General features: G+C 40.0%; 2 protein-coding genes across 2 annotated transcripts; one reads left to right on the top strand and one right to left on the bottom strand.

Annotated features, from left to right (window-relative positions):
* The first annotated feature begins 763 nt into the window (after window positions 1-763).
* tab3 (TGF-beta activated kinase 1 (MAP3K7) binding protein 3) lies at window positions 764-8,123 on the top strand. The gene is made up of 7 exons (XM_087783642.1): window positions 764-940; window positions 1,416-1,589; window positions 2,537-3,767; window positions 5,435-5,595; window positions 5,705-5,798; window positions 6,908-6,991; window positions 7,267-8,123. The coding sequence occupies exons 2-7, from the start codon at window positions 1,488-1,490 to the stop codon at window positions 7,416-7,418; spliced, it is 1,824 nt and encodes a 607-aa protein (XP_087639768.1). The 5' UTR covers window positions 764-940; window positions 1,416-1,487; the 3' UTR covers window positions 7,419-8,123.
* A 2,722-nt stretch (window positions 8,124-10,845) lies between these two features.
* tmem47 (transmembrane protein 47) lies at window positions 10,846-23,065 on the bottom strand. The gene is made up of 3 exons (XM_087783641.1): window positions 22,734-23,065; window positions 12,356-12,508; window positions 10,846-11,143 (listed from the first exon to the last, which is right to left on the bottom strand). Exons 1-3 carry the CDS (start codon window positions 22,954-22,956, stop codon window positions 10,965-10,967), a joined length of 555 nt encoding a protein of 184 aa, XP_087639767.1. The 5' UTR covers window positions 22,957-23,065; the 3' UTR covers window positions 10,846-10,964.
* Window positions 23,066-24,803: the final 1,738 nt, after the last annotated feature.

Genomic DNA, 24,803 nt, shown 5'->3' with positions numbered 1-24,803 from the left:
GTGCTTTGTGACCCTGGTCTGGAAAATCACTTTACAAATATGAATTACTTACTTACTTACTTATTCGAAAAACACAATTTTTAATATATACCGACATTTTGCACATGCATTCTTTAGCATTACCACGGGAATTTTTTTTATTTTATTTTTTTATCTAGTTACATAAATATAACAAGAGTCATCTTTAATATCTATTTTTTTATTGTATCCATCACTAGTCCAAGATACGCCTAAGAAAGAAAGTGACATAATAACCACATTTGTAAATTGGGAAGGAATACTGTCACAGAAATGATCACAAAACTGAAGGAAAAAAAATGTAAATGTAAAATATTACATATAGAACTTAAACAAGCTGTCCTTTCAAATAATGCGTACTTATTATTTAAATCCACTAGGATAGTATTTGTGAATACACGAAGTATAATAATAGTACATCATAATTAAGTAGAAACACACACAGCAGTACCAAATGTTGTGGTGTTTATGAATATAAAGAAAGGTGTTTAGATTTGACAGAAACATAGCTTTTTCTCTAATTTAGTTAATACTTCAATAACTTTAAAAAATAACAGTAAATGCTTAGAATATTTTTAATACTTTTATGCAGCAAAAATTACAAAACACTTATTTTTTAATCATAATATTGATACCGTAAATTTAAAAAAAAAGTGAGTAGACAGACAAGCATGGTCGACTGTTGACTCCGACACATGCGCAGTGCGATTGAACGACTTCCTGGTCCGGGAGAAAAAAAAACATATCGCGATAAGTAGGTAGCAGCTTTCACCAGTTAAGGGCCTACAGGAATGTGAAACTAATTGTTTTAATGCGACCAAAACAGACGTAGATTTTTTTTAGATTTTTTTTTTTAGATTTTAATGTCGCTTCCTGTCGCTCCACCGTCGACCTTCCACATGAGGACGTCACGAAACCCGAGGTGAGCGTTAGCATGTGGCTAATATCATCAACACACCAGCCCCTGACAGCTGACCAGCCAGCAGCCCCAGCTAGCATTAGCAGCCGAACAAAACCAAGCAAAATCTCACTCCCCATGGATTATTGTTTAAGGAATGTCTCGCTAAGCGGGTATATACTGACTAAATATACTCTCGCCATTGCAGGGTTTCACGTACAGAAGCTAGCCGATACCGAAACTGTGTGTTAGCATGTCGTTGCTGGGTGCAACAGTGTGGATAAACAAACAGCAGCTTGTCAAACTGCTTTCTAACGATCTGACATAATGTAGGATTGATGTTGTTTTTGCAGAGTATTTATTTAACAGCTGTTAGCATGTGTGTCTTATCTTGTCCTATGCAATATGTGTTGTCAATATTATTGGTTGCCATGGTGTGTTTTTGACAGAGTGGAAGCATGTCTGCAGTCTAATGTATATATAATATTTATGTGCCCAGGGGATGAGACGAGGCTGGAGCTTTGGGCTATTGCGGCTTTGGCCTCGGTGACTCTTGGTTTGTTGGCTCGGGATGGCGCAGGGAGGATCTCAGCTCGACTACCACATCCTGCAGGACCTCAAGCAGAGATTCCCAGAGATCCCAGAGGCCGTGGTGTCTCAGTACCTCCTGCAGGTATGGATGAATAAAAATAGCTTTGTTATAGTCGAGCCCTTAAGCCGATAGGCAGAAAGTCTGTCATTGCATTAGTTTAATAGATTTTCAGACTTGTTTTTTGTGATCATTTTGGACAATAAAAACTTCTTCTTTTCCAACAAATTGTGATTTTGCAAGGTACAAGTATTGCTTTACTAATATTTAATATGAAAATGTAACGTCTATCTTTTTGTTTTCTTATCTGCTCTCTTTACCTGCAGAAATCAAGGAGCTCTTTTCAAACTAAGTGACTTTCTTGTATGGTCTTGAATCCTTTATTCACCCGTGCTATGTTACAAACTTTCGTACTCTCTTACTTCATGTTTTCAACCTAAAGACTTTGAAACCACAAAACATTTAGATCTTCTGCTGTTTCTCATGGTCTACTCAAATAACAAATTAGCGAATGTTTTTCTCATTTTCTTCACCACCATTTTTATTTGATAATCAAGGTTGTTGAATTTCCTTCTTTTCTGAGCATCAGGAGACTTGTTTGCTGGCAGGCTCAGTAAGTGCTTCTATTGGTGGTTTACCACTGAAAATTATTCCCGTTTTCAGTCCATCACGTACAAATAGGTGGGGTGGTTTCCTGAGGCTAACGCTTTTCTTTTATAGGTTTTAGCGCGAGGCTATTGATCTTTATAATGTGCTTGTGAAAACAAAACAGCTATTATGGTTTCAGATGTTGCTTTTTTTTTTAATGCTGCTAATGTGTTGCAGATAGTGATGTGCGGACGATCTTGTTCTTCTTTGAAATACATTTTAATTGCATTTTGTTTTTTTAGCACTGACAGAGGAGCACTTAAATTTTCTTGTGCAGGAAGATTTCTGTAGTTGTTGCTTCACCCTTTCTTTCAAACGATCTATTGAGTTGTGTAACGCTACTTTTATTCACATTTGTAAGAGCATTTTTGTCTCTTTCACAGAACAACAATAATCTGGATCTTTGCTGCCACCTGCTGGCCCAAGAGAGTAACCGATACCTGTATGAAGACTACAATCATAGTCCAGACGAGGGGCGTCTGAGTAGAAACAATATGCTTCACATAAGTCTGCCCTACCCAGGCTCCGAGGTAAACAAGGCGAACGGTGCCGGAGGGGGGCGCTCCCTCGTGCACAGCACCAGTGACAGTCACATCGACCCGCAGCGGCCCAGCTGCTACCCCGAGCCCCTGTCGGCGCCGGCCAACATGGCACCCTCACCGGGCTACAATCCGTTTTTCATGAACGATCAGAGCCGCTCGGCCAGCACCCCGACGCCCCCGCCCACCGTGCAGGGCATGTCTCCCACCTTCTCCCCGGTCCAGCGATACGCCATGAACCCCATTTCGGTCCAGCTCTCGCACAGTATACCCAACGCCCCCCAGGCGCTGCAGATCCCCCCGGGACACTACGCCAATAACAGCAACCCCAACATTTGCATGAGACCGTCGCCCTCTCAGAGCCCGCAGCCAGCACCCTGGTCCTCGTCCGGCACCCCCGTGTATCAGCATCAGCAGTCCCCCTACAGCACCCAGACGTATGTGTCGCCCTACAGTTCCCCGCAGCATCAGGCCCAGCCGCCGTCTCAGCACCAGGCGTACGTGTTCCTTCCCATAAGCCCCTCCACCATCCCCAACGTGCCCTACCATCACCAGCAGACGCCGCAGCCTCAGCCAGCCTATCGGTCGTACCCCACCAAGGGCTCGATCCTGAACCAGATGGAGATCCCGATGGAGGGCCAACGACCTCGCAGTAACTCCCCGGTACCCAACCCGCACCAACAAGGTGCCATCTACATGGCCAACAGTCCCTCGCCCGGCTCCCCCTCCAGGGGCGTCACCATGTCGGCGGTACCGGGAGCGGCCAACTTCCACCACGGACTGTACCTGCAGCACGGCGGCGCAGCGAGGCCTCGACCCGCCTCGTCGCCTCAGCCCGGCCAGTCGTCCTACGCGATGAAGAGCAAGATGTCCCCGGGGGGTCAACCCCAGAGGCCCGCCAGCTCCCTGCCTGTGGCCGAAGCCGAATCCCTGCTCAATATAGTCGACCACGTGGAGCACAACGCCGCCCCGCCGCCCATACTTCCCATAACGGTCTTACCTGGAATCGCCAGTCAGTTCCCGCAGATGCCTCGACGCTCCAGTTCAGGGTCGGACGACTACGCCTACACACAAGGTAGCTGCTCTTTCTGATTATAGTGCTGCCTCTCAGGTTCTCTTTGTTATTATATTATAAACAGAGGATGCTAGTCTACTAATTCCTCGAATAATCTACAAATTCTTACGATACTTTTGTTCTGCTATGTCTGAAAAAAGAGTCTAAATAATTTGCCTCAGTGTCTATTACTATGTAATTAGTTGACACTTTTATAGAGCGTCTTTAATAGTAAGTAAGTCATCTTTATTTATATAGCGCTTTTCTAGACCAGGGTCACAAAGCGCTTAAACAGTCAAAACAATATTCAATAAAGTATATAATTTAAAGGTCAAGATAAAACTTAATGCCATATTATTGAATTTCTTCAGTTGTTAAAATGTTTTCTGTGCCTCATGATGGAGATCAGGAACCTGTGGAAATGCTAGTTTGCCCTAAATTAAGCTGCGTGAAAATAACCCTAAATGCGTCCATGACATATTTTTCTATTTCTTATTTTGTGCGTTATTGTATTCAATTTTTTTTTAAAACACCACAATAAAATCCCATGTTGTGTTTGCAACAATGGCAATAAACGTTTCTGATTCAGATAAGGAATATAAATGATCTATGTCAGTGGTGTCAAAGTTAATCAGACAAGGGGCCAAATATTTTAAGCAGTCAAGGCCAAACTAAACGTGTACATCCACTGAACAGGAAGTATGAGTCTGATGTAATATTGTCTTTTTATTTTGAAGGCCTGATCATATGTATAATCTCAATGCTTGTCCTTCACAAGATCTTATCGCATATATTCAATAATAGTCTCACCATTTCCTACCTCGACATCACAACCCAGGGTTCCCTGCTGTTCAACAAATCGTTTTTTAGAAGGTGTTTATGACAGTTAACAATGTAACTTTAAGATTTAGGCATAAGTAATGTTTAACACAACAAATATATATTTGTGCGCAAAATCTTTGTCACTTAATTTGTCGTTTTGATCCACAAACTGTACTGTAAGTTATTATTACTGCAGATTGAGCAAAGTTTGACCCTTTTACTGCATTTATGTGGCCCTCAAGAGACCAAAGGTCATGTAGAAAATAACAATTTGATTTGTAAACTAATTCATTCATTACTAGTCTGTAAATATGGTTATAGGGTTTTTGGACTTTTGTGTATTTCTGTATTTTTTGCCCCTTGTGTTATCTCAGGGTCAAGTTGACCCAAAGGCCTGAAAACAAATGTCTTTGTGGTATCCCTTGTGTTGTCTCTGGTTCAAGGTGAACGACCTCCACTGCTGCCTTGACCTTGCCTCGGAAGCAACAGAAGGGATACCTCAAACACCTTTGTGTTCTGGGCTTAGGGTCACCTTGACCCAGAGATGACTTGAGGGTTAATAAAGTGAATAAAAATATATTTTGGAAAAAAAAATGTATATCGGATAAAATAAAGTTAAAAAAGTACAATGAAATAACAATTTTGGCATATTTTTAGCTTGATTTTATGCTTTGACTTCTATATTTTGGCTTGATGGCCCCTCACAACAGTCCCTGTATAAAATGTGGCCCCTGCTGAAATCTAATTGTTACATTAAGTTTGTCTCTAAAAATAAAAATAGTCTGACTAGTAGGTTGTTGTTTTATGGGACCCTTCCTCAGCCCCTTGTGTTGTTGAAATAAACTTCTTATTTGACTCGTCCCCAGCTCTGCTCCTCCACCAGAGGGCCCGGATGGAGCGTCTGCTGAAGGAACTTCTGACGGAGAGGCAGAAGCTGGAGCACTTGAAAGCGGAGGTCAACAACATGGAATACGATGCTCTTCAAAGACGCTTCCGGCGTGTCAACACCCCCGGGTCAACGCCTCGAGTACGTCGCTGTAAACTTGTCCCTGGACTGGAAAACAGTCTTTCATTAAAATATGGATAAACATCTACTTTGTAGCTTGTGTTTCACGTTCGATTTTGTTGCTCAACAGACGGATGAAATGACCGGACTGAGGAGTTTGAACCGACGACTTCAGATTGACATCGACTACACCTTGAAGGAAACAGATTTACTACAATCCCAAGGTAGACGAGCAACACACAACTATGAATAAACACATTGAAGGTTCAAGAGTCTGGTGCAGTCGTGGAGTTTGATCAAGGGGTTGAATGATGAAGTCTGTTTATGGACAGTGAACGACATCCTCGTCTGTTCCGTGTCTTGAAAGTTCTTCACTGTCTTTACAATGTACCCATTTGTAGCAGGAACTTATTCAATCGAAAATTCAATTTCCTTTTCGGTAAATCTCAGGTTTATCTTGACGATCAAGAAGGATGACATTCCAGGGCACGTTCCAAACAAGCTCTGCTTTTACACGGTTGTTTTTTAACACGCTTTTAAGTTGCTTTTTCCAATCCCAAATTGTGTTGAATTTGAATTGAATTTATATATGACAAAATAAAAAATAATTTGAAAAGTAAACATACACATTCAGTTTAAACAAATGTAAGTTGTAGTTCTTTTTCTGTGCTCATATATATATATATACAAATCTATTGGCTGAACCTGACAAGGAGCAACTTCCGTGATTTTAATGTATTTTAAAGTTTAATATGGAGTAAAAATGAATGTATGTTGAGTGTGTATGTGTGTGTTTAAGACCGTCATCATCTTTTTGTGCCTGTTGTCTCTGAAGGCACAATTAAAATGTAGCACAAGCCAAAGCCACCAAACCTAAAGAACAGAAATCCTGGAATATAAAGGAATTTCTTTTAATTTACTAGTCGTTTGTATTTCATTTCAACATTTTTTAAGGCCTTTATTTTCTTGTTGTTTTTCTTTCTTTTTTATATCTACATTTAGATTTTATTATACTTATATTTTGAGCTTTTGTTATCGAATAATATTTGAAATAAAACAAAGCTCCTGTATTTAAATGTTTTTTTTTCCTATTTTTAACACTTTGTATTTCGGTAAAAAATGAAAAAAGATCTACATGATATAAAATAATAGTTTAGTTCACAGCAAGACTTTAGTATAAAAAGTTGTTTGGGTTTTTCATTCCTTTTCTTTTTTCATTACTTTTCTTCTTCTTTCTTTCTTCGTCTTTGTCCTCCCTCGTTCACATTTGTTCTCCGTCAAACCTCTTAGAAACCATCGACTGACTCAATGTTCTTCTGTCGTTCCTCCTCAGGCAAGTTTGACCCAAAAGCGATGGTTAGCTTCTACGCTAACATCCAGCCGGGTCCGGTGGTGCCGCCCAAGCCCGGGAAGAAAGGTTTGTGTCTTTTCAGAACATGACACTTCTTTCTCGTCCTCCTCGTTATTCTTTTACTTCAATCGTTAGGAAAAATCTGGGACGTTTTTTGAAATTTGAAACCACTGAGAAAAACTATTTCAAGTCGACCTTCAGAAGTTTGTATTCATTTTCTTTTCATCAGAAGAGTTTTTTGTCGAGTGACAGCCGTTCCCTCTTGTGAACGACAATCAGATCTTTTTCTATCGAGTTCTTCGCTGAAAAATGAATGTTTTTTTTCTACTGTTTTTCTTCAGAATCGGACCAAAAATCCAAACCGGTGCCGGCACCTCAGGGGGCGCGCGACGAGGACTTCGAGGGGGCTCATTGGAACTGTGAAAGCTGTACTTTCCTTAATCACCCTGCACTCAACCGCTGTGAACAGTGCGAGATGCCCCGCTACTCCTGAGCCCTGCACCCCCTCGCCGACAATCCTCGGATGGTATACGCCCCCAAGCCGACATGCCAGATTCTGCTGGAAGCCCCCCCCAAAAAGCAAAATGGTATTCCAACCTTTCCCCGGCCTGCTGAGGAAGAGCAACCATCCCTCTTTATCTGCTGCTCCCTGCTACTACTCCCGTGCACTTTGACCCGTGGACCCGTCGGCGGATAGTAATCCTTCTACCAGGAACAGTCGGAGACTCTTAAACGAATGTATAAATGAACTCATAACAAGCTGCGACTTCGACGCTGACCTGGGCTGCAACATAAAAGAAAAAAGAAAAAAAGGTCAAGACGTCTGACTATGAAGGAGTTTTACCTGTGAACATTCCAGGCAGGAACCGGTGACTGCCCCCGTTTACACAACTGAATTCATTCCTGAGTTTGAAAAGTGAAGCGACGTCTGCTTCGCCCGCTGGACCTCGCCGTCGGCAGAGTGAAGAGAAAGCGATGATATTCAAGGGTCAGACGGATGCGACATGTAGACTATACACTGTATCTGGCTCTGCATTGGAGCTCCTTTCACTGAGAACACTACGACACTTCGCATTCGAGTATACTCCCGGTACTTCTATGCATCAAGCGGCACCACGTATTATGTGTAAAGGTGTCGACGTTCTGTGCAAAAAACGCCTCTGCTGTACTCAATAAAGGAGCTGATCATGTGAGCCGACCGTCTGCCAGCGCAGCGCCATCTTCCCTTTATTTAAAACATGTGTTACTGAGCCTTAGAGCGCAACGAATGTGAAACTACAACTCTCTCCCATGTTTCAAATGTTGAAGTCTTCCTCTCCAAGATGCAGTAAGTCTCTCATCATGACCATGTTTTGAACTTATTACTTTATAAAGTTATCCCCCGTCTGAAATCTGGGCGAACGAGAGGTTACGAGAGCAGAGTTCATTATGATTTAATAATGGCTTCACTCCTCCTCCAGCCAGCTGTTATCACACCCCGCTTTGTTTACACAGCGAGTCCTTTGGAAGTGGAGACTTGTGCGATTGATGACGCGCGGTGACAGACCTCAATGTTTGACCAAATACAGCAGAGTAGGTGTGTTTATGGTAAACAAGATTTAATCTCCAGAGCTTTCTTGTGTGGAGTCTGTTGTTGTTGCGTGGGTTTACTCCGGGCACTCCGGTTTCCTCCCACAGTCCAAAAACGCAAAGAGGTTGATTGGGAACTATGGGAAATTAACCGTAGGTATATATGTGTGTGAATGGTTGAAGTCCTGTCCAGGGTGTCCCCCGCCTCTCGCCCGAAAAAATGTGCGACCAGACTGGAGTAAATGATTACAAGAAAAGCAACAAACTGATGCTTCAGCAAATTCCATAACGATTCAGCTACAGACGGTTGAATAAACATAATTATATCCGACAACAAGTCTTTGTTTTGTCCAGTAAACAACATTCATCAACAATCTTGTTCAAACTAATGGAAGTTCACAGCAGAAACCAAACTTTATTTACTTCTACATGTGTTTTTTATTACATCTGCTAATCAAACCAAATACAGACGTGACCACAAAATACTAGTGTCATGCACCTCGCCGACAACTACACAACATTTCATCAACTTGAACCTTCCTTTTGTCCGCACACGTTATCAGCTCAAGTTGTTGGGTTTTTTGGTAGTTTTTTTTGCAGCTCAATTGACACCGAAATCATGTTCTGCCGCTCAAATAGTATCCTGTTCATTATTCCTTCTGTCTCACCAGCAGCTCATTTGGAAAAATCTAATTTCATGTCCGTTGATCAGACGTAATGACCAGATGTTAGTCTGCAGCTCGGCAATTATATCCTGAGAGTCGAATTAGAGAAGCGTGGGTGTGTTTCAGAACAAGAAATTAAATTAAATCACTGCAGATCTTTGAGGGGAAAACACTTGCAGTATTTTCATCGCCGTCTTTACTAAGTAGAATTTTTTTTTAATTAAAAAACGAATATTTAAAATATAAAGATGTACTTTAAATAAACTAAAAATAAAAAGTATTTGCGAAAAAAAAAGGTGAAATACGGCATTAACAAAATATATCCTTTAAATTTGTTTTTTAATAATTAAAAACAAGAATTCTATTTTGGTAATTTAACAATGGAATGAATAAAAGTTGAATGAACTAAAAGGCCAAATTAAAGGTTCATAGAAAATAACTTGTTTAACCATGTTTTAATTCTTAAATATAATCTTAATAAAGTACTAATAATAGGATCATAAAAGAGCTGCAGTTTGGGAAGTTATGTTTAAGCACATGTCTTCCAGGTGGTCATAATGTAATGGTCGATCAGTGTATTTGCCTAGAAAGATAAAGACAAAAAGAAGCTTATGTTGAGATTATTTCCTGCAGGGAGATGAAGATGAGGAGGTTTGTGCCCACTTTGACCCTTCCACACACACACACACACACACACACACACACACACACACACTGGTCACATGCTATTACACAACATGTCACAACAGATCCATGAGTGATCAGGTTATCGTTCTCTGAACATGTTTTTTCCGGCGTCTTTATCGAATCAAACATGAAACCAATCGCCTCTGACATGATTCCAGGAGCCGAGGAAGACACTTTGTCTTCATCGAGCTCGTCCAATTTCCTCAGCTTCTGCCCTGCACTGTGTTTACATCCTGCAGGAAATCATGTCAACGGAGCGTCTTCCTCTGCTCTGAGGGGCCCCCGAGTCCCCGACAGTCCTGGCCCAGCACGTCGTTTGTCTCCTGCGCTCCGATTGGAGAATTAGTCCAATAATTCACGGTGGCATGAAGTCAGCGGCTCCATCTGTTCCTGGCAGATTATCGGAGCTGCTGGAGCTGCACCGGTGCTGGAGCTCCAAGCACATGAGCTTGAATTAAGAAAACATGCTTTATGTAGCTTTTCTCTGCTCTTATCGTGACATTACAAGGAATGACAAACACTTATTTACAAATGACACTTGTGATTTCTATAAAAAAAGATCCAATCATTTCAACAAAAAAACGAATTTGATAGGAATTACGATCAAAATATACATTGTTTTGTATAATAAATAAACTTTTTCCAAATCATCTTCTTTATCTTTAAAATAAAAGAACATCAGACATTTTAGATGTTACTTTAAATGCATGTTTTTTAGAATTATTTTCAAATATAATATTTGTTTATATGTGTCCAATAGTACGTGTAATAATGATATAGCATGATATGTAACTCGTTTTATTTTAATATTTGTATCTGTTTTACAGAAATCTTATTTAATTTATTTAAATCAAAATACATGGAGTTAGTATTTTTCCTGTGCTTGCTCCAGTTTCCTCCCTTATTTAAAAAAAAACTATGTGATTTCTTTTGTACATCTGGGTTGTTGTGTCTCATGTTACGTCTCGATCAGGATCCTGCACTCAGGAACTGTGTGGCTCAAGCAGGGAGGTTAGACTCAGCTGAGGGGTTCTGTTCTGAAAGGGATGATATCTGATACGCACTCAAGTGCAAAACCATTCGGCAGAATCGTGCGAGAGTCTTGGTCTGGTCGTCGCTCAGTAATACTCTGCGTAGATTTTGGGATTCAGGCAGAAGAGGAGGGCGCCCCCGAAGGAGAAGATCGTGGACCCCCACGCCAGGCCGTAGCCCCAGTTGAACTCGTGGTAGATCCGCAGAGAGACCGTCTCCATGAACTTGATGGGGAACAGGACCAGGCCGCACAGCTGGAACACCACTGCAGACGAAAGAACAGGTCAGCGGATCGATTACTTATAATGTTTTTATTATCATTTCCCAGCTACAGCTCCGGAAAACCCCTTAAATTATAGTTCCGCGTAAGTTTAAAGTAAAAATGGCTACTTTTCTTGAAACTATCTTCCTTTCATCACAGCTGTCGTGGCAAGTTCCTCTTATAAACTTCCCAATTAACGTTAAGTGAAATGACAAAACTTTTGATCTTAAAGACCTAATCCGTAGGAATCTTAGTAGTGTTTCTGGTTCCCCCTAGTGTCAGAATAGTGTAAGTGCAATGTTGTAAATGTATGTACATTTGTAAACAAATCTGGATAAATGCTCTTGTCAAATTCTGCTTTTTTTTTCTCTCAGTGCTTAATTTGAAAAGACTATTTCTGACCCACGTGACCCCCAGTTAGGAGGTCATGTGACACTCGCGAACTTGACACAATGTCATGCATGGGAGAGAGTAGTTCAACTTTTACCTTTTGCTGCTGATTTTTATTTTTCCTTTTTTTTTATCTTACTTTTATTACATTTATTATTTTTTTTCAAATGGGAAAAAATAACTTTTGTTATTCTATATTTATAATAAAATATAATTTATTTATTGAATTATAATAAAATATATTTGATATAATTATACAATTTTATATTCTATTTATATATATAAATTAAAATAAAATAAGAGATTACCATAAAATGGCATACAAATAATAAATATATATATATTTTTTTTTTATCTTATCTTTATATATTCGTATTTATCATTAATTATATACCATTTTATGACTCTTGTTTTATCTGAATATATTGTATTTTATTTAATGAATCTTTTTATTATTTTATGTTTATGTTAAATGCAATAAAAGTTTCTGATTCTCCTTCAAGAACGACCACTTCAACCACTATACTATATATCACCAGGATGTGGTGTTTTATTTTTTTAAACTTTGTCTTCTGACCAGGAAACATCTCGGTTCCGGCGAGGATATTTTACGATTTACTTTCATCTTGTGAATTTTTCACGTGGTCAGCTCAGGGATATTAACTCCCCGTGAGCGAGGACCTCGGGGGGCGAACACATGAGTTCAAAGAAGACGGAGAGAGATCCACCTCGATGAGGAAATACCTGCTGCGAGGCTTCAGCCCTAAAGACAGTTACTGGAGGCTGCAGACGTCCATGTGATGAGAGACAAAAAAAAGTACATACCTGCACTGAAAAGCATGGCAGCCACGACCTTGGTCAGCGACCACCAACATCGACCGGCGGTGCCGACGCACATGGACACCAAGGCCATGATGAAGCACACCAGGTTGATGACCGCCCCCGATAAGAACAGGTTCACGGTGGCCCTCTGCCAGTCTGGGGGGGACAGAACGGGGACGGGGGGGGGAGGAGAGGCATGAAGTCACAGCGAGACACCAAGTGACACAGGTCGCTAAATCCAGGCTCCTCGAGTCCACGCCGCTGACAGGCGGGAGAGACGTTCTGAAAGAGGACACGCTCGCATTCTCGCACGGCAGCGAGAGCTGCTGCACTGAACTCACCTCGGGGTTGTTGTTGGCGAACAATCCGAAAAAACAACTGGGATCAAGTGGTAGAAAAATGTGGAGAAAAGTCTCTGTTTACAACTCTCTGACTTGAGATCAGAACGTGAAAGAGGTGGTAATGAGTTCTCCTACCCTCAGAGGCTGATCCTGGATCAGAAGCGTTCTCAACTTTCCTTCACGTAAAATCATCCATTCGTTTTTAACATTTTACAAACAACCTGACGACTCACTTTTTGACTTCAAGCTAATCCAGGTAAAAACTAGCCAACTCCGTGAAGCACACGTTTAGATAAAAAAAAACTAATATTTTCCATGTGAATGTAGTAACAAAATGCTTTGTTATTGTTCTCTCAACACTGCTTTAAGACTCTGTCAAGAAGGTCATGAGATTTTGTCTGTCCGTCAAAATATATGAAACGTAAATGTAGTCACACCTTGACCCAGAGACAACACAAGGGATACTACAAACCCATTTGTTTCAGAGAATTCGGGTCACTTTGACCCAGAGACAACACGAGGGATACTACAAAGACATTTTTTAAGGCCTCCGGTCACCTTGACCCAGAGACAATACAAGGAATACTACAAACAGATTTGTTTCTGGGCCTCCAGGTCACCTTGACCCAGAAACAACACAAGGGATACTACAAACACATTTGCTTCCGAGCATTCGGGTCACCTTGACCCAGAGACAACACAAGGAAAACTACAAAAATATTTGTTTCTGGGCCTCCAGGTCACCTTGACCCAGAAACAACACAAGGGATACTACAAACACATTTGCTTCCGAGCATTCGGGTCACCTTGACCCAGAGACAACACAAGGGAAACTACAAACACATTTGTTTCCTAGCATTCGGGTCACTTTTACCCAGAGACAACACAAGGGATACTAAAAACACATTTGTTTCCAGGCCTCCAGGTCACCTTGACCCAGAAACAACACAAGGGATACTACAAACACATTTGTTTCTGGGCCTCTTGGTCACCTTGACCAAGAGAGAACAAAAGAATACTACAGACACTTTTGTTTCCGAGAATTCGGGTCACCTTGACCCAGAGACAACAAAAGGGATACTAAAAAACACATTTGTTTCAGGGTCTCCAGGTCACCTTGACTCAGAAACAACACAAGGGATACTACAAACACATTTTTTTCTGGGCCTCTGGGTCACCTTGACCAAGAGAGAACAAAGGAATACTACAAACCCATTTGTTTCAGGGTATCCAGGTCACCTTGACCCAGAGACAACACAAGGGATACTACAAACCCATTTGTTTCAGGGTATCCAGGTCACCTTGACCCAGAGACAACACTAGGGATACTACAAACTCATTTGTTTCCAGGCCTCCAGGTCACCTTGACCCAGAAACAACACAAGGGATACTACAAACACATTTGTTTCAGGGTATCCGGGTCACCTTGACCCAGAGACAACACAAGGGATACTACAAACCCATTTGTTTCAGGGTATCCAGGTCACCTTGATCCAGAGACAACACAAGGGATACTACAAACCCATTCTTTCTGGGCCTCTGGGTCACCTTGACCCAGGGACAACACAAGGGATGCTAAGGTGGCATAAACTTGAATCTATAACTAAACTTTTGCAGAAAGCCAAACGATTCAAGATTTAATTGTTTGCAGAAATGTGAAATTAGCTCCTTGGCAGAGGTATGTGCCACCATAGTGTCATATTTTAAAATCATTTATCCCTCAACATGAACTCATGACTGTTTCCTATTCTTTATGACAAAAGACGTAGGAAATAAAAAAGTGTTTTGGCAGAAAAACTCTGCTTTGTCAAGGGAGAGGATTATTAAAAAGGGAGAAAGTGACAAAACGTAAGCTTCTTAAAAAAGACTTCCCACGCTCGTCTCAGGCAGAACGTCGCTCCAGAGCCTCGGCAGCCTGAATGTAAACAAACATGGACTCCGTTTTGCCCAAACATGGAGCAGGATCAGGAGTTTGAAAACGGCTCCCTGTCACCACAGGATGTTGGAGCGAGACCATCGGAGAGCCTAGTTCGCCTCCGGCGTGGACGGAGTGACCGTTTCCGAGACGACTGACCCGGGACTCTTTCCCTCGGCGGCGTGACCCGCCGTTGTCAGAGAAGATCATCGATGAGATACCATCTCTAGGTCAGCGCCGTGCCTTCAGCTCCGCCAGCCTTATCAGTGTCCTCGGCAAGAAACAGCAGGAAGTGGAGTCTTCTCATCTCAGCTTTTTTTGGACCAGATCCTGTAGCCGTGAGTCTGAGAGAACCTCCGCCAGGGAAGGCAGCGCTCAGAGGTTCCACCAAGAGCCAAACTATTAATCCCAGTCCTGGGACAGATGTGAGGCTGAGATACAAGATTCAAATCTGAAGCCAGTGATTACGGTCCAGCCTGTGATCCTCTTTTTTGAAGACGTCTTTTTTTTTAAACAACGGCCTTGAGTTTTCTTCCATCTGTGTCACGGAAGAGCCGCGAGAATCTTCTGGTCGTCAAACTTTTTCCCGAGAGATAAGAAAGTGATGCTGATACCACCAGATCTTTGGTGTCCTAAATATTATGAAGGGTCCCGGTTCCTGACGGGGAAAAACCCTTCTGTGTTCCTACTGAAGTGATCTTTGTGGAGCAGGATCAGATGAAAGTTTTGTCTTTCATTTCAATTAAGCCTGTTATGACAACGTTTAGAGATGGTCGCTGTGACCGAGTGAAGCTCTAACACGGTTTATTATTCCAGTGGAGTCTTTCAGAATCCAAGAAGTACTTAAGTTTCTTCTTAAGTTCCATTTCCAACAGTAGATATCGATAACATCTAGACATGTTTTTAATAGAAAACGATAGGAATGGATCCCCCTTATTTAATATGCATTAAATATGATTTAAATTTCCTCATAACCGGACGGGTTTGAATCTCCATCATTACTACTTTTTTCTAGATCAACCAACGGTACCGGTCCACGAGCCATTCGATACCGGGCCGTAGAGTCAGAGATTATTAGTGAAGAAATGATTTAAATTCTGTTGTATTGATTATTATAGTCTTAAAAATGTTTTATTTTGAAAAACAACAACTGGATTTTTAGTTTTGCTGGAGTATTAATGCACAAAAAGCTTCATGAAGCGGTGTCATGTTGTTTAGAGGTCAGTAGGTGGTGCCATCAGTTTAAAAATGATGTTTCATTAGAACAGTTGTTCAAAACATATGAAAAATAGTGCAGAGACCGCCATCTAGTGGACTCTAGAAAAAAATAACACTGTTTCACAAAGCTTCATCAGACCTTCACTAGTTTTCGTGTCTTTTTTATTTTTGTTTATTTTTTTTCAGAAGTAGGTTCAAAGATTATGGTGACCTTTAAAGATGCTGGTGATTAAGCTAAGATAAGTAACAAATTATGGATGTCAAGAATTATCAGGAGACAATAACAGTAAAGGTTACTGGAAAGGAACATGATGGGACAACGTGACGCCCTGTAGGAGATGTTTTTGGTAAATTTGGCAACTTCTCTAGATGATATTTTACGTCTGGAAAGTCAACAAACTTTTTTTTTTCACAGCAGTGGGTCAGAGACAAGGTTTTACTGAGAGACTTTTTAAACAGGGAGATAAAACCAGAGACTGACACAAGAGCCTTTATCTTTGTATGCTGTATTTGGCAACAGACGCTGCGGTTACTCTGTTCTCACGTCCTGCTGCAGGAATTAATTAAGTTTCTTTTAATTGTATTTAAGTGAGATCCATGATGCCAAAAGGATTGTATTTGGAAAACATATCCTACTTTATCATCCGTTATTTTGCAATATTTAGAATTTAAAGTCAATAAACAAAAGCTCAAAATGTCTCCTTTGGATCAACAAACATGTCTGAGATGATAATGGAGAGGCTGGGATGAGCAACGGGCTCCTCTGAGTCTGGGATGGATCGGTACCGTGTCATCAGTCGAGAGGCTCCTTGAAAACACTGATCTGAGCTCAGCACCGACCAGTCCATGTGGGTTTGGTCAGAGGTTTTTTTTTGTTTGTTTGTTCAAAACTCAAGAGAGTTTAGACGTAGGGGGCAGATTGAGTTTTCTCTGCAGGGCGTCTGGACCGAGATAACGTCCAGAAACGGCTCAGAATAGAACAGCAGCTCCTTCATATCAAGTGCAACAGCTTCCTGTTACGCCTACGCCTCATGGTGGGGTTCTGGTCCGGATCAGAGTAGGTCTGTGTGTAGCAGTTGAAAGATGAATTGATTTACATGAAACCAGTGTCATCATCGTACATGTTAAGAAGGTTATGGACCTTTTGTTAAACTTGACTTTCAAAATGGTTTGTATCATTAAAAATCTTTAATTATGTAATAATGATGGTAATAATTTTTAATCAATCTATTAACGTTCAAGTACAACAAAATTGGGTCTTAAAAAATATGCATCGAAAAATCTAATTATTAGCCCAGATTGAACAAACACACCAAAAGTTGTTATAATAAATATTTATATAATATATATATTATTTACAGTATATTATAAATATTTATACAGAATGTTATAACAACTTGTACTTGAGTGTACACGTTGTTTTGATATAAAATAATAACATAACACAAAGGAGACTTACTGTGTTTCTAATTAACTTTAAATTGCTTCTGATTGGTTAATATTGTGTCGTTCGTTCCTTGATAGACCCGCCCTTTCTTGCTTCTGATTGGTTAATATTGCGTCAGGCCTTCTATGATTGGCTAGATTTACGCAAACTGGAACAATGTTTATTATGTGGTAAAGAGAAAAATCTTAAGTATTAAATGGGTCTGTATAAGCGTAAGAAAAACAAATATTATTTTATTTAAGGCAGAAATGTAGTTTTCTAAATATTTTATTGTATTTTTCTTTAAGTCTTTCTCTTTTTTTTTTATACGATTGGAATTAAAACCGTTTCTTGTGTTAATTTTATCTGTAGATAAAGTCCATAGAATTTCCGTCGCCAAACAAACCTCCGTTACTTTGTAGTAAAAGTCCACCTTATTTCCCTGTAGTTTTAAAAGTCTCTCAATGGAGCTGTGACGTACTTTGTGGAGGCTCATTAGTTTGTGCCTCCAACTTTACCTTTCCACCCGTCACTTCCACGATCCTCTTCCACCTCACACCGAGCTGACAAAACACACAAACATCTCCACTATCCTGCAGCTACTCTCACGTGAGACTCACCGCAGGATTCCGAGGAACACGTCGGGAGCAACAAAGAGGACGATTTGTCACGAGATGCACTCGTGTTCTCGCCATTAACACACACCTGTCGGGCCATGTGGAGCCAGCGTCGAACATCTGTCCAGGTGTTTGTTGTTGCAACTAACAGGATTATTTAAGGCGACGAGTTTACATCTTAGGTTTATAATCAAAGCTATATAAATGTTTGATGTGATGACCTTCATGTTTTAACATCATGTCCTCGTATGGGACATAGACCTTGTTTAAAAGGTTACAGCCTGAGAAATCAAACTAAATCTGAGCATCTATTTGTTGTATTGAATTCCATCGACTCAACATTTTGGTTCTGAAGCTTGAAACAGCATCTAAATCAATTGACCCGGTCCAGCACCGTCGGAGGAAACGGTGAGTCGTGTGTGTGTGTGTGTGTGTGTGTGTGTGTGTGTGTGTGTGTGTGTGTGTGTGTATGTGGGTGTGTGTGTGTGTGTGTGTGTGTGTGTGTGTGTGTGTGTGTGTGTGTGTGTATGTGTGTGTGTGTGTGTGTGTGTGTGTGTGTGTGTGTGTGTGTGTGTGTGTGTGTGTGTGTGTGTGTGTGTGTGTGTGTGTGTGTGTTGGTGCTGACGCCGAGACTGTTTTAATGGCACCAGAATGCACTTTAGACCGAGAGAGACGAACTGGTCCTGCATGACTCTTACTCATCCCCGGGATGGAGAGCAAACGTTTGGTCATAACAATAACACGCCACTGAGACAGACTCCAGACTTGAAGATGACACAGCAGAGTGGACGGTCCAAGATGAGAGTTCATTCTATCGTCTTGAATGACAATATTTTCATCTTGTTCTGGCTCAGCTCTTTATTCATTTTGTTCTGGCTCAGCTCTTTTTTCATCTTGTTCTGGCTCAGCTTTTTTTTCATCTTGTTCTGGCTCAACTCTTGTTTCTCATCTGGTTCTGGCTCAACTCTTCTTTCATCTTGTTCTGGCTCAACTCTTGTTTCTCATCTGGTTCTGGCTCAGCTCTTTATTCATTTTGTTCTGGCTCAACTCTTTTTTCATCTTGTTCTAGCTCAACTCTTGTTTTTTTATCTTGTTCTGGCTCAGCTCTTCTTCCATCTTGTTCTGGCTCAGCTCTTCTTCCATCTTGTTCTGGCTCAGCTCTTTTTTCATCTTGTCCTGGCTCAGCTCTTTATTCATTTTGTTCTGGCTCGGCTCTTCTTTTATCTTGTTCTGGCTCAGCTCTTTTTTATTCTTGTCTTGGCTCAGCTCTTTTTTCATCTTGTTCTGGCTCAACTTTTGTTTTTAATCTGATTCTGGCTCAGCTCTTCTTTTATCTTGTTCTGGCTCAGCTCTTTTTTGTAAATCTTGTTCTGGCTCAACTCTTCTTTCATCTTGTTCTGGCTCAGCTCTTCTTCCATCTTGTTCTGGTTCAGCTCTTTTTTCATCTTGTTCTGGCTCAGCTCTTCATTCATCTTGTTCTGGCTCAGCTCTTCATTCATTTTGTTCTGGCTCGGCTCTTCTTTTATCTTGTTCTGGCTCAGCTCTTTTTTATTCTTGTCTTGGCTCAGCTCTTTTTTCATCTTGTTCTGGCTCAACTTTTGTTTTTAATCTGATTCTGGCTCAGCTCTTCTTTTATCTTGTTCTGGCTCAGCTCTTTTTTGTAAATCTTGTTCTGGCTCAACTCTTCTTTCATCTTGTTCTGGCTCAGCTCTTCATTCATCTTGTCCTGGCTCAGCTCTTCTTCCATCTTGTTCTGGCTCAGCTCTTCATTCATCTTGTTCTGGCTCAGCTCTTCATTCATCTTGTTCTGGCTCAACTCTTCTTTCATCTTGTTCTGGCTCAGCTCTTCTTTCATCTTGTTCTGGCTCAGCTCTTCTTCCATCTTGTTCTGGCTCAGCTCTTTTTTCATCTTGTTCTGGCTCAGCTCTTCATTCATCTTGTTCTGGCTCAACTCTTCTTTCATCTTGTTCTGGCTCAGCTCTTCTTTCATCTTGTTCTGGCTCAGCTCTTCATTCATCTTGTTCTGGCTCAACTCTTCTTTCATCTTGTTCTGGCTCAACTCTTCTTTCATCTTGTTCTGGCTCAACTCTTCTTTCATCTTGTTCTGGCTCAACTCTTCTTTCATCTTGTTCTGGCTCAACTCTTCTTCCATCTTGTTCTGGCTCAGCTCTTCTTTCATCTTGTTCTGGCTCAACTCTTCTTTCATCTTGTTCTGGCTCAGCTCTTCTTTCGTCTTGTTCTGGCTCAGCTCTTCTTCCATCTTGTTCTGGCTCAGCTCTTTTTTCATCTTGTTCTGGCTCAGCTCTTCATTCATCTTGTTCTGGCTCAACTCTTCTTTCATCTTGTTCTGGCTCAGCTCTTCATTCATCTTGTTCTGGCTCAGCTCTTCATTCATCTTGTTCTGGCTCAACTCTTCTTTCATCTTGTTCTGGCTCAGCTCTTCTTTCATCTTGTTCTGGCTCAACTCTTCTTTCATCTTGTTCTGGCTCAACTCTTCTTCCATCTTGTTCTGGCTCAGCTCTTCTTTCATCTTGTTCTGGCTCAACTCTTCTTTCATCTTGTTCTGGCTCAGCTCTTCTTTCGTCTTGTTCTGGCTCAGCTCTTCTTTCATCTTGTTCTGGCTCAGCTCTTCATTCATCTTGTTCTGGCTCAGCTCTTCATTCATCTTGTTCTGGCTCAACTCTTCATTCATCTTGTTCTGGCTCAACTCTTCATTCATCTTGTTCTGGCTCAACTCTTCTTTCATCTTGTTCTGGCTCAGCTCTTCTTTCATCTTGTTCTGGCTCAACTCTTCTTCCATCTTGTTCTGGCTCAGCTCTTCTTTCATCTTGTTCTGGCTCAACTCTTCTTTCATCTTGTTCTGGCTCAGCTCTTCTTTCGTCTTGTTCTGGCTCAGCTCTTCTTTCATCTTGTTCTGGCTCAGCTCTTCATTCATCTTGTTCTGGCTCAGCTCCTCATTCATCTTGTTCTGGCTCAACTCTTCATTCATCTTGTTCTGGCTCAACTCTTCTTTCATCTTGTTCTGGCTCAGCTCTTCTTTCATCTTGTTCTGGCTCAACTCTTCTTTCATCTTGTTCTGGCTCAGCTCTTCATTCATCTTGTTCTGGCTCAACTCTTCATTCATCTTGTTCTGGCTCAACTCTTCTTTCATCTTGTTCTGGCTCAGCTCTTCTTTCATCTTGTTCTGGCTCAACTCTTTTTTCATCTTGTTCTGGCTCAGCTCTTCATTCAGCTTGTTCTGGCTCAACTCTTCTTTCAGCTTGTTCTGGCTCAACTCTTCTTTCATCTTGTTCTGGCTCAGCTCTTTCTTCTTCTTGTTGCAGGTCTTATTCATCATTTATTTTCTAGGGTCATTCAGCAAAGGACACCAGCTACATCGGGCCAAAAAATCCTTTGCATAAGTAAGTTTCGATCTTAAAAAATGAGATTCTAACACTTGCACGCTGCAATAAAGCAGCAGTGATGAGCGAATGTAAAGACATTCCTTCATCATCGCAGAAAGTAGCATTTTTCCGGGCGCTTCACTGGTTTCCTGGGTAACTAATCTGAAGGCATCTGGACCTCTGAGGAGTTCACCCCCTGAATTGCTCCACTCCCCAGCCACTGAAGAACCCAACACAAAGGCTCATTTTGCGAGCAACAAAGGGCCAAATGAAACCCCAGCTGGAATGATCCGAACAGACCGAATTCCCACATGATTTAGTCGGACTATGTTACAGGAGTGAGCATTAACCCCGGCTTTATGGAACCCCGAAGTCTCGCCCTAGCTCTCTACAAAAGTTCTTCTGTGTTCCCGTTTAGAAAACAGCAGTTCATCCAATTAGGTTTAAGTTCTAACAGCTAGTTCTAATGGGATCAAACATTTAACACACTCGGGAATACGTTTTTTTCAGGACAAAAAAAAGTTTTTCATTAAGAATAACAAATGCTCAATATTAAGATTAAAACATGAGAAGAAAAAAAATATCATGGAAAATTACAATAGAGTATCAGGAATAAAATAAAAAATAAAAACGTTTTTTTTTATTTTAGAATAGTTATAATATATTTTTTGGGGAAGAAAATAATAATATTAGATAGTTGCTTAATTTATTATATACAATGTTTAATTATCATTTTACATCAAAGGCAACATTTTTTAAACGTTTTTTTAAAGCATGTTTAGCCCATTTACCAGACATATTGGTAATAAAGGTCCTACAATACAAATGTTTATTAATGAAAAAATAAAGAAATAATTACATTATCAACTACAGAACCCATAATAAAATAAGTAATCTGGGATTATTCATAAGGAATGGACATTGTTATAAAGGTTGAATGGTGAATAGATAGAGATTAAAACATAAAATGTCTTCTATTGATTCTAAAGTTTCAAGAAAATAACAGGGATTTATTAAGAGTAACAGTTATGAAAAATATTATGATTTAAAAATGATTTGAGAAATAAGTAAATAGCATGGAAAATTACAATACACGTCTTAAGTAAGTAAGTAAGTAAGTTATAATTATTAAAAATAATTTGCCTCTAATAGATTTTCTTGGGAAGAAAATAATATTAATTATATCCAATTTTAAAAAATAATTTCACATCACATTGTTTATCTAATTCATTATAAAATATAATAATATATACTATTATTACTTTGGCTACAACAGAACCATCTACGTTAAAATAAAATGTAACTTTTTGGAATAATGTAGGATTATTTCTAAGGAATGGACATCATATATATAATTATTATTGCAGTTATATTCAATAAAAACTATATAAAAAGATACATTTATAAGTTCATCATCATCATCATCATCATCATCATCATCATCATCATCATCATCATCATCATCTTCATCATCTTCTCACCGGTGGTCAGGGTGAGGTTGCACAACCACTTCGCAGAGCTGACGGGCTTCCAGCAGGACTGCCACAGGGACAGGTAGTACTGGTCATCGGCCGTGACCCAGGCCGGGCTCAGCAGGGCTCCCACGTCCAGGCACAGGGCGAGGAACACGCAGACCAGACCCAACTTCAGGGGCGTCAGCTCCGACACCCGGACCTCCTCGGTCCCGCCCACGGATGAAGCCATCTGGACTTTAAAAATAAGTTGGGTAGAAGTGGAGCTCCTGGACTCCACGTGGAGAGTGGGGTGGTCGGGGTCAAACCCCCAACCCCGGGACCTGTGTTCGAGCAGAGAGATGGAGTTCGAGGCTCCAGGATGTTTCTGAGGCGCCGCTGCTGCTGCTGCCCCATAAGTACCAGACGGCCGCTCCGCAGGGTCCTAGTGCCGACCCACGACTCCACGATTTGAAAGAATGAACATTAATACACATTTTTATTAAGATAAACAGTACATTTAAAAAAAAATTACGAATGATTGCAACAGTAAAACTGTTTTTTTCTTCACTATATTCACCTGACCAAACTGAAAACTTAAAGTGCAGTCATTTACTTATAACTAACTTATTTATATTTATAATTTTTTTATTGCGCTATTTTTAACTTATTAATATTTATATTTATACTTTTTATAAATACATTCACTCTGCTGTGTTTTTAAAGGTTGCCAAGCAACGAAATTTCGTTGCCAGTTTCACTGTTTTCTGTGCAATGATAATAAAAGACAGTCTAAAGTCTATTTATTTATAATTATTTAATATTGGAAATTTTAAGGAAAAAATTGATAGTTTTGTAATTTAATTTTTTTGATCATCAAAACATACAAATATATAAAGAAAAGATTTATCGCAGCTAGTATTGTTATCGAACCAGCTAAGCTCGAAAGAGAAATACAATTTCCACCACTTTTTTGTCAGTTTATTTTATTTTGACAGATGAGCACATCTTGCATGTGTTGCCAGGAGGAAAAGTTACGCCTATCAAACCTTATTCAACTACAAAAGTAAGTAAGTAAGTCATTTTTATTGTATAGCGCTTTTCCAGACCAGGGTCACAAAGTACTTAAACAATCAAAACAATATTCAATAAACTATATATTTTAAAGATCAAGATAAAACTGATAACACAACAAAAGGAACAAATCGATCATATTTATTATTCCCTGCTTGAGACCTTGGCTCCCACTCACTTTAAAAAACTGTGTTTTCTTAATAGCTACAACATTTGCGAACATGAATCAGGATCTCTTTATCTCTGTCCGTGTGTGTCATCTTAATGTCTTATAGAATATATGATAGAGATTAAATAACATTGATTTTCATCATTTCAGCACATTATGGTCATGATATGAATTAACTTCAGGTTAATTAATTTAAAAAATAAAATTCTATAAGGGACTTTCGGGACATGGAGAAATGTTTTATTTGTAGGATTTAAATAAATAATAAAATAGCAAAATAATGAATTACACAATAATAAAAAGGTACCAGTTTCCTGGGATGACTTGTATTGAAAAGAGTTTAACTCATTCATGACAACATGTCCTTTTAAATAAACTGAACTAAACTGAACATTCAACCTTAATGCGTTCAATCAAAGGTGCTTTTATTCCAAGCGTTCATCTCAGTGTCCTGGCTCTGCTACTGCCATCAAACTGCCAACACTCCTGAGCAAAGTTCAAAATCACTCATTGATTATTTCATGTCCTGCTTCATCTCTGTGTACCTTCAGTCTGTTCATTGATTCTCCTGCACTTTTTTTTATTTAATGAAGTTGAACTGCTCGCTTCAGCTGTTATATTTTTGTGGCCATGAATACATAAAAGTGTGAGACGCCACTGTAATGCAATAATTAAAAATATATATATTAATAATAATTCCATTTTATCACACAGTGTATTTTAATTGATCTATCCCGGCCTTGTACCAGAGGGACATTTAATTTTGATTAAATTTTAATTTTTACCCCAGAGACAACTAGAAATGAAGTAATTAAAATAAGTATAATCATCAGTGTGTAACTAGGTTGAATCATGAT

The sequence above is a fragment of the Callionymus lyra genome, chromosome 2, assembly GCF_982586985.1.
Source record: "Callionymus lyra chromosome 2, fCalLyr1.hap1.1, whole genome shotgun sequence".
NCBI lineage: Eukaryota > Metazoa > Chordata > Actinopteri > Syngnathiformes > Callionymidae > Callionymus > Callionymus lyra.
The sequence above is the reverse complement of the archived record's forward strand: the minus strand, read 5'-3'. Positions and strand labels throughout refer to the sequence as shown.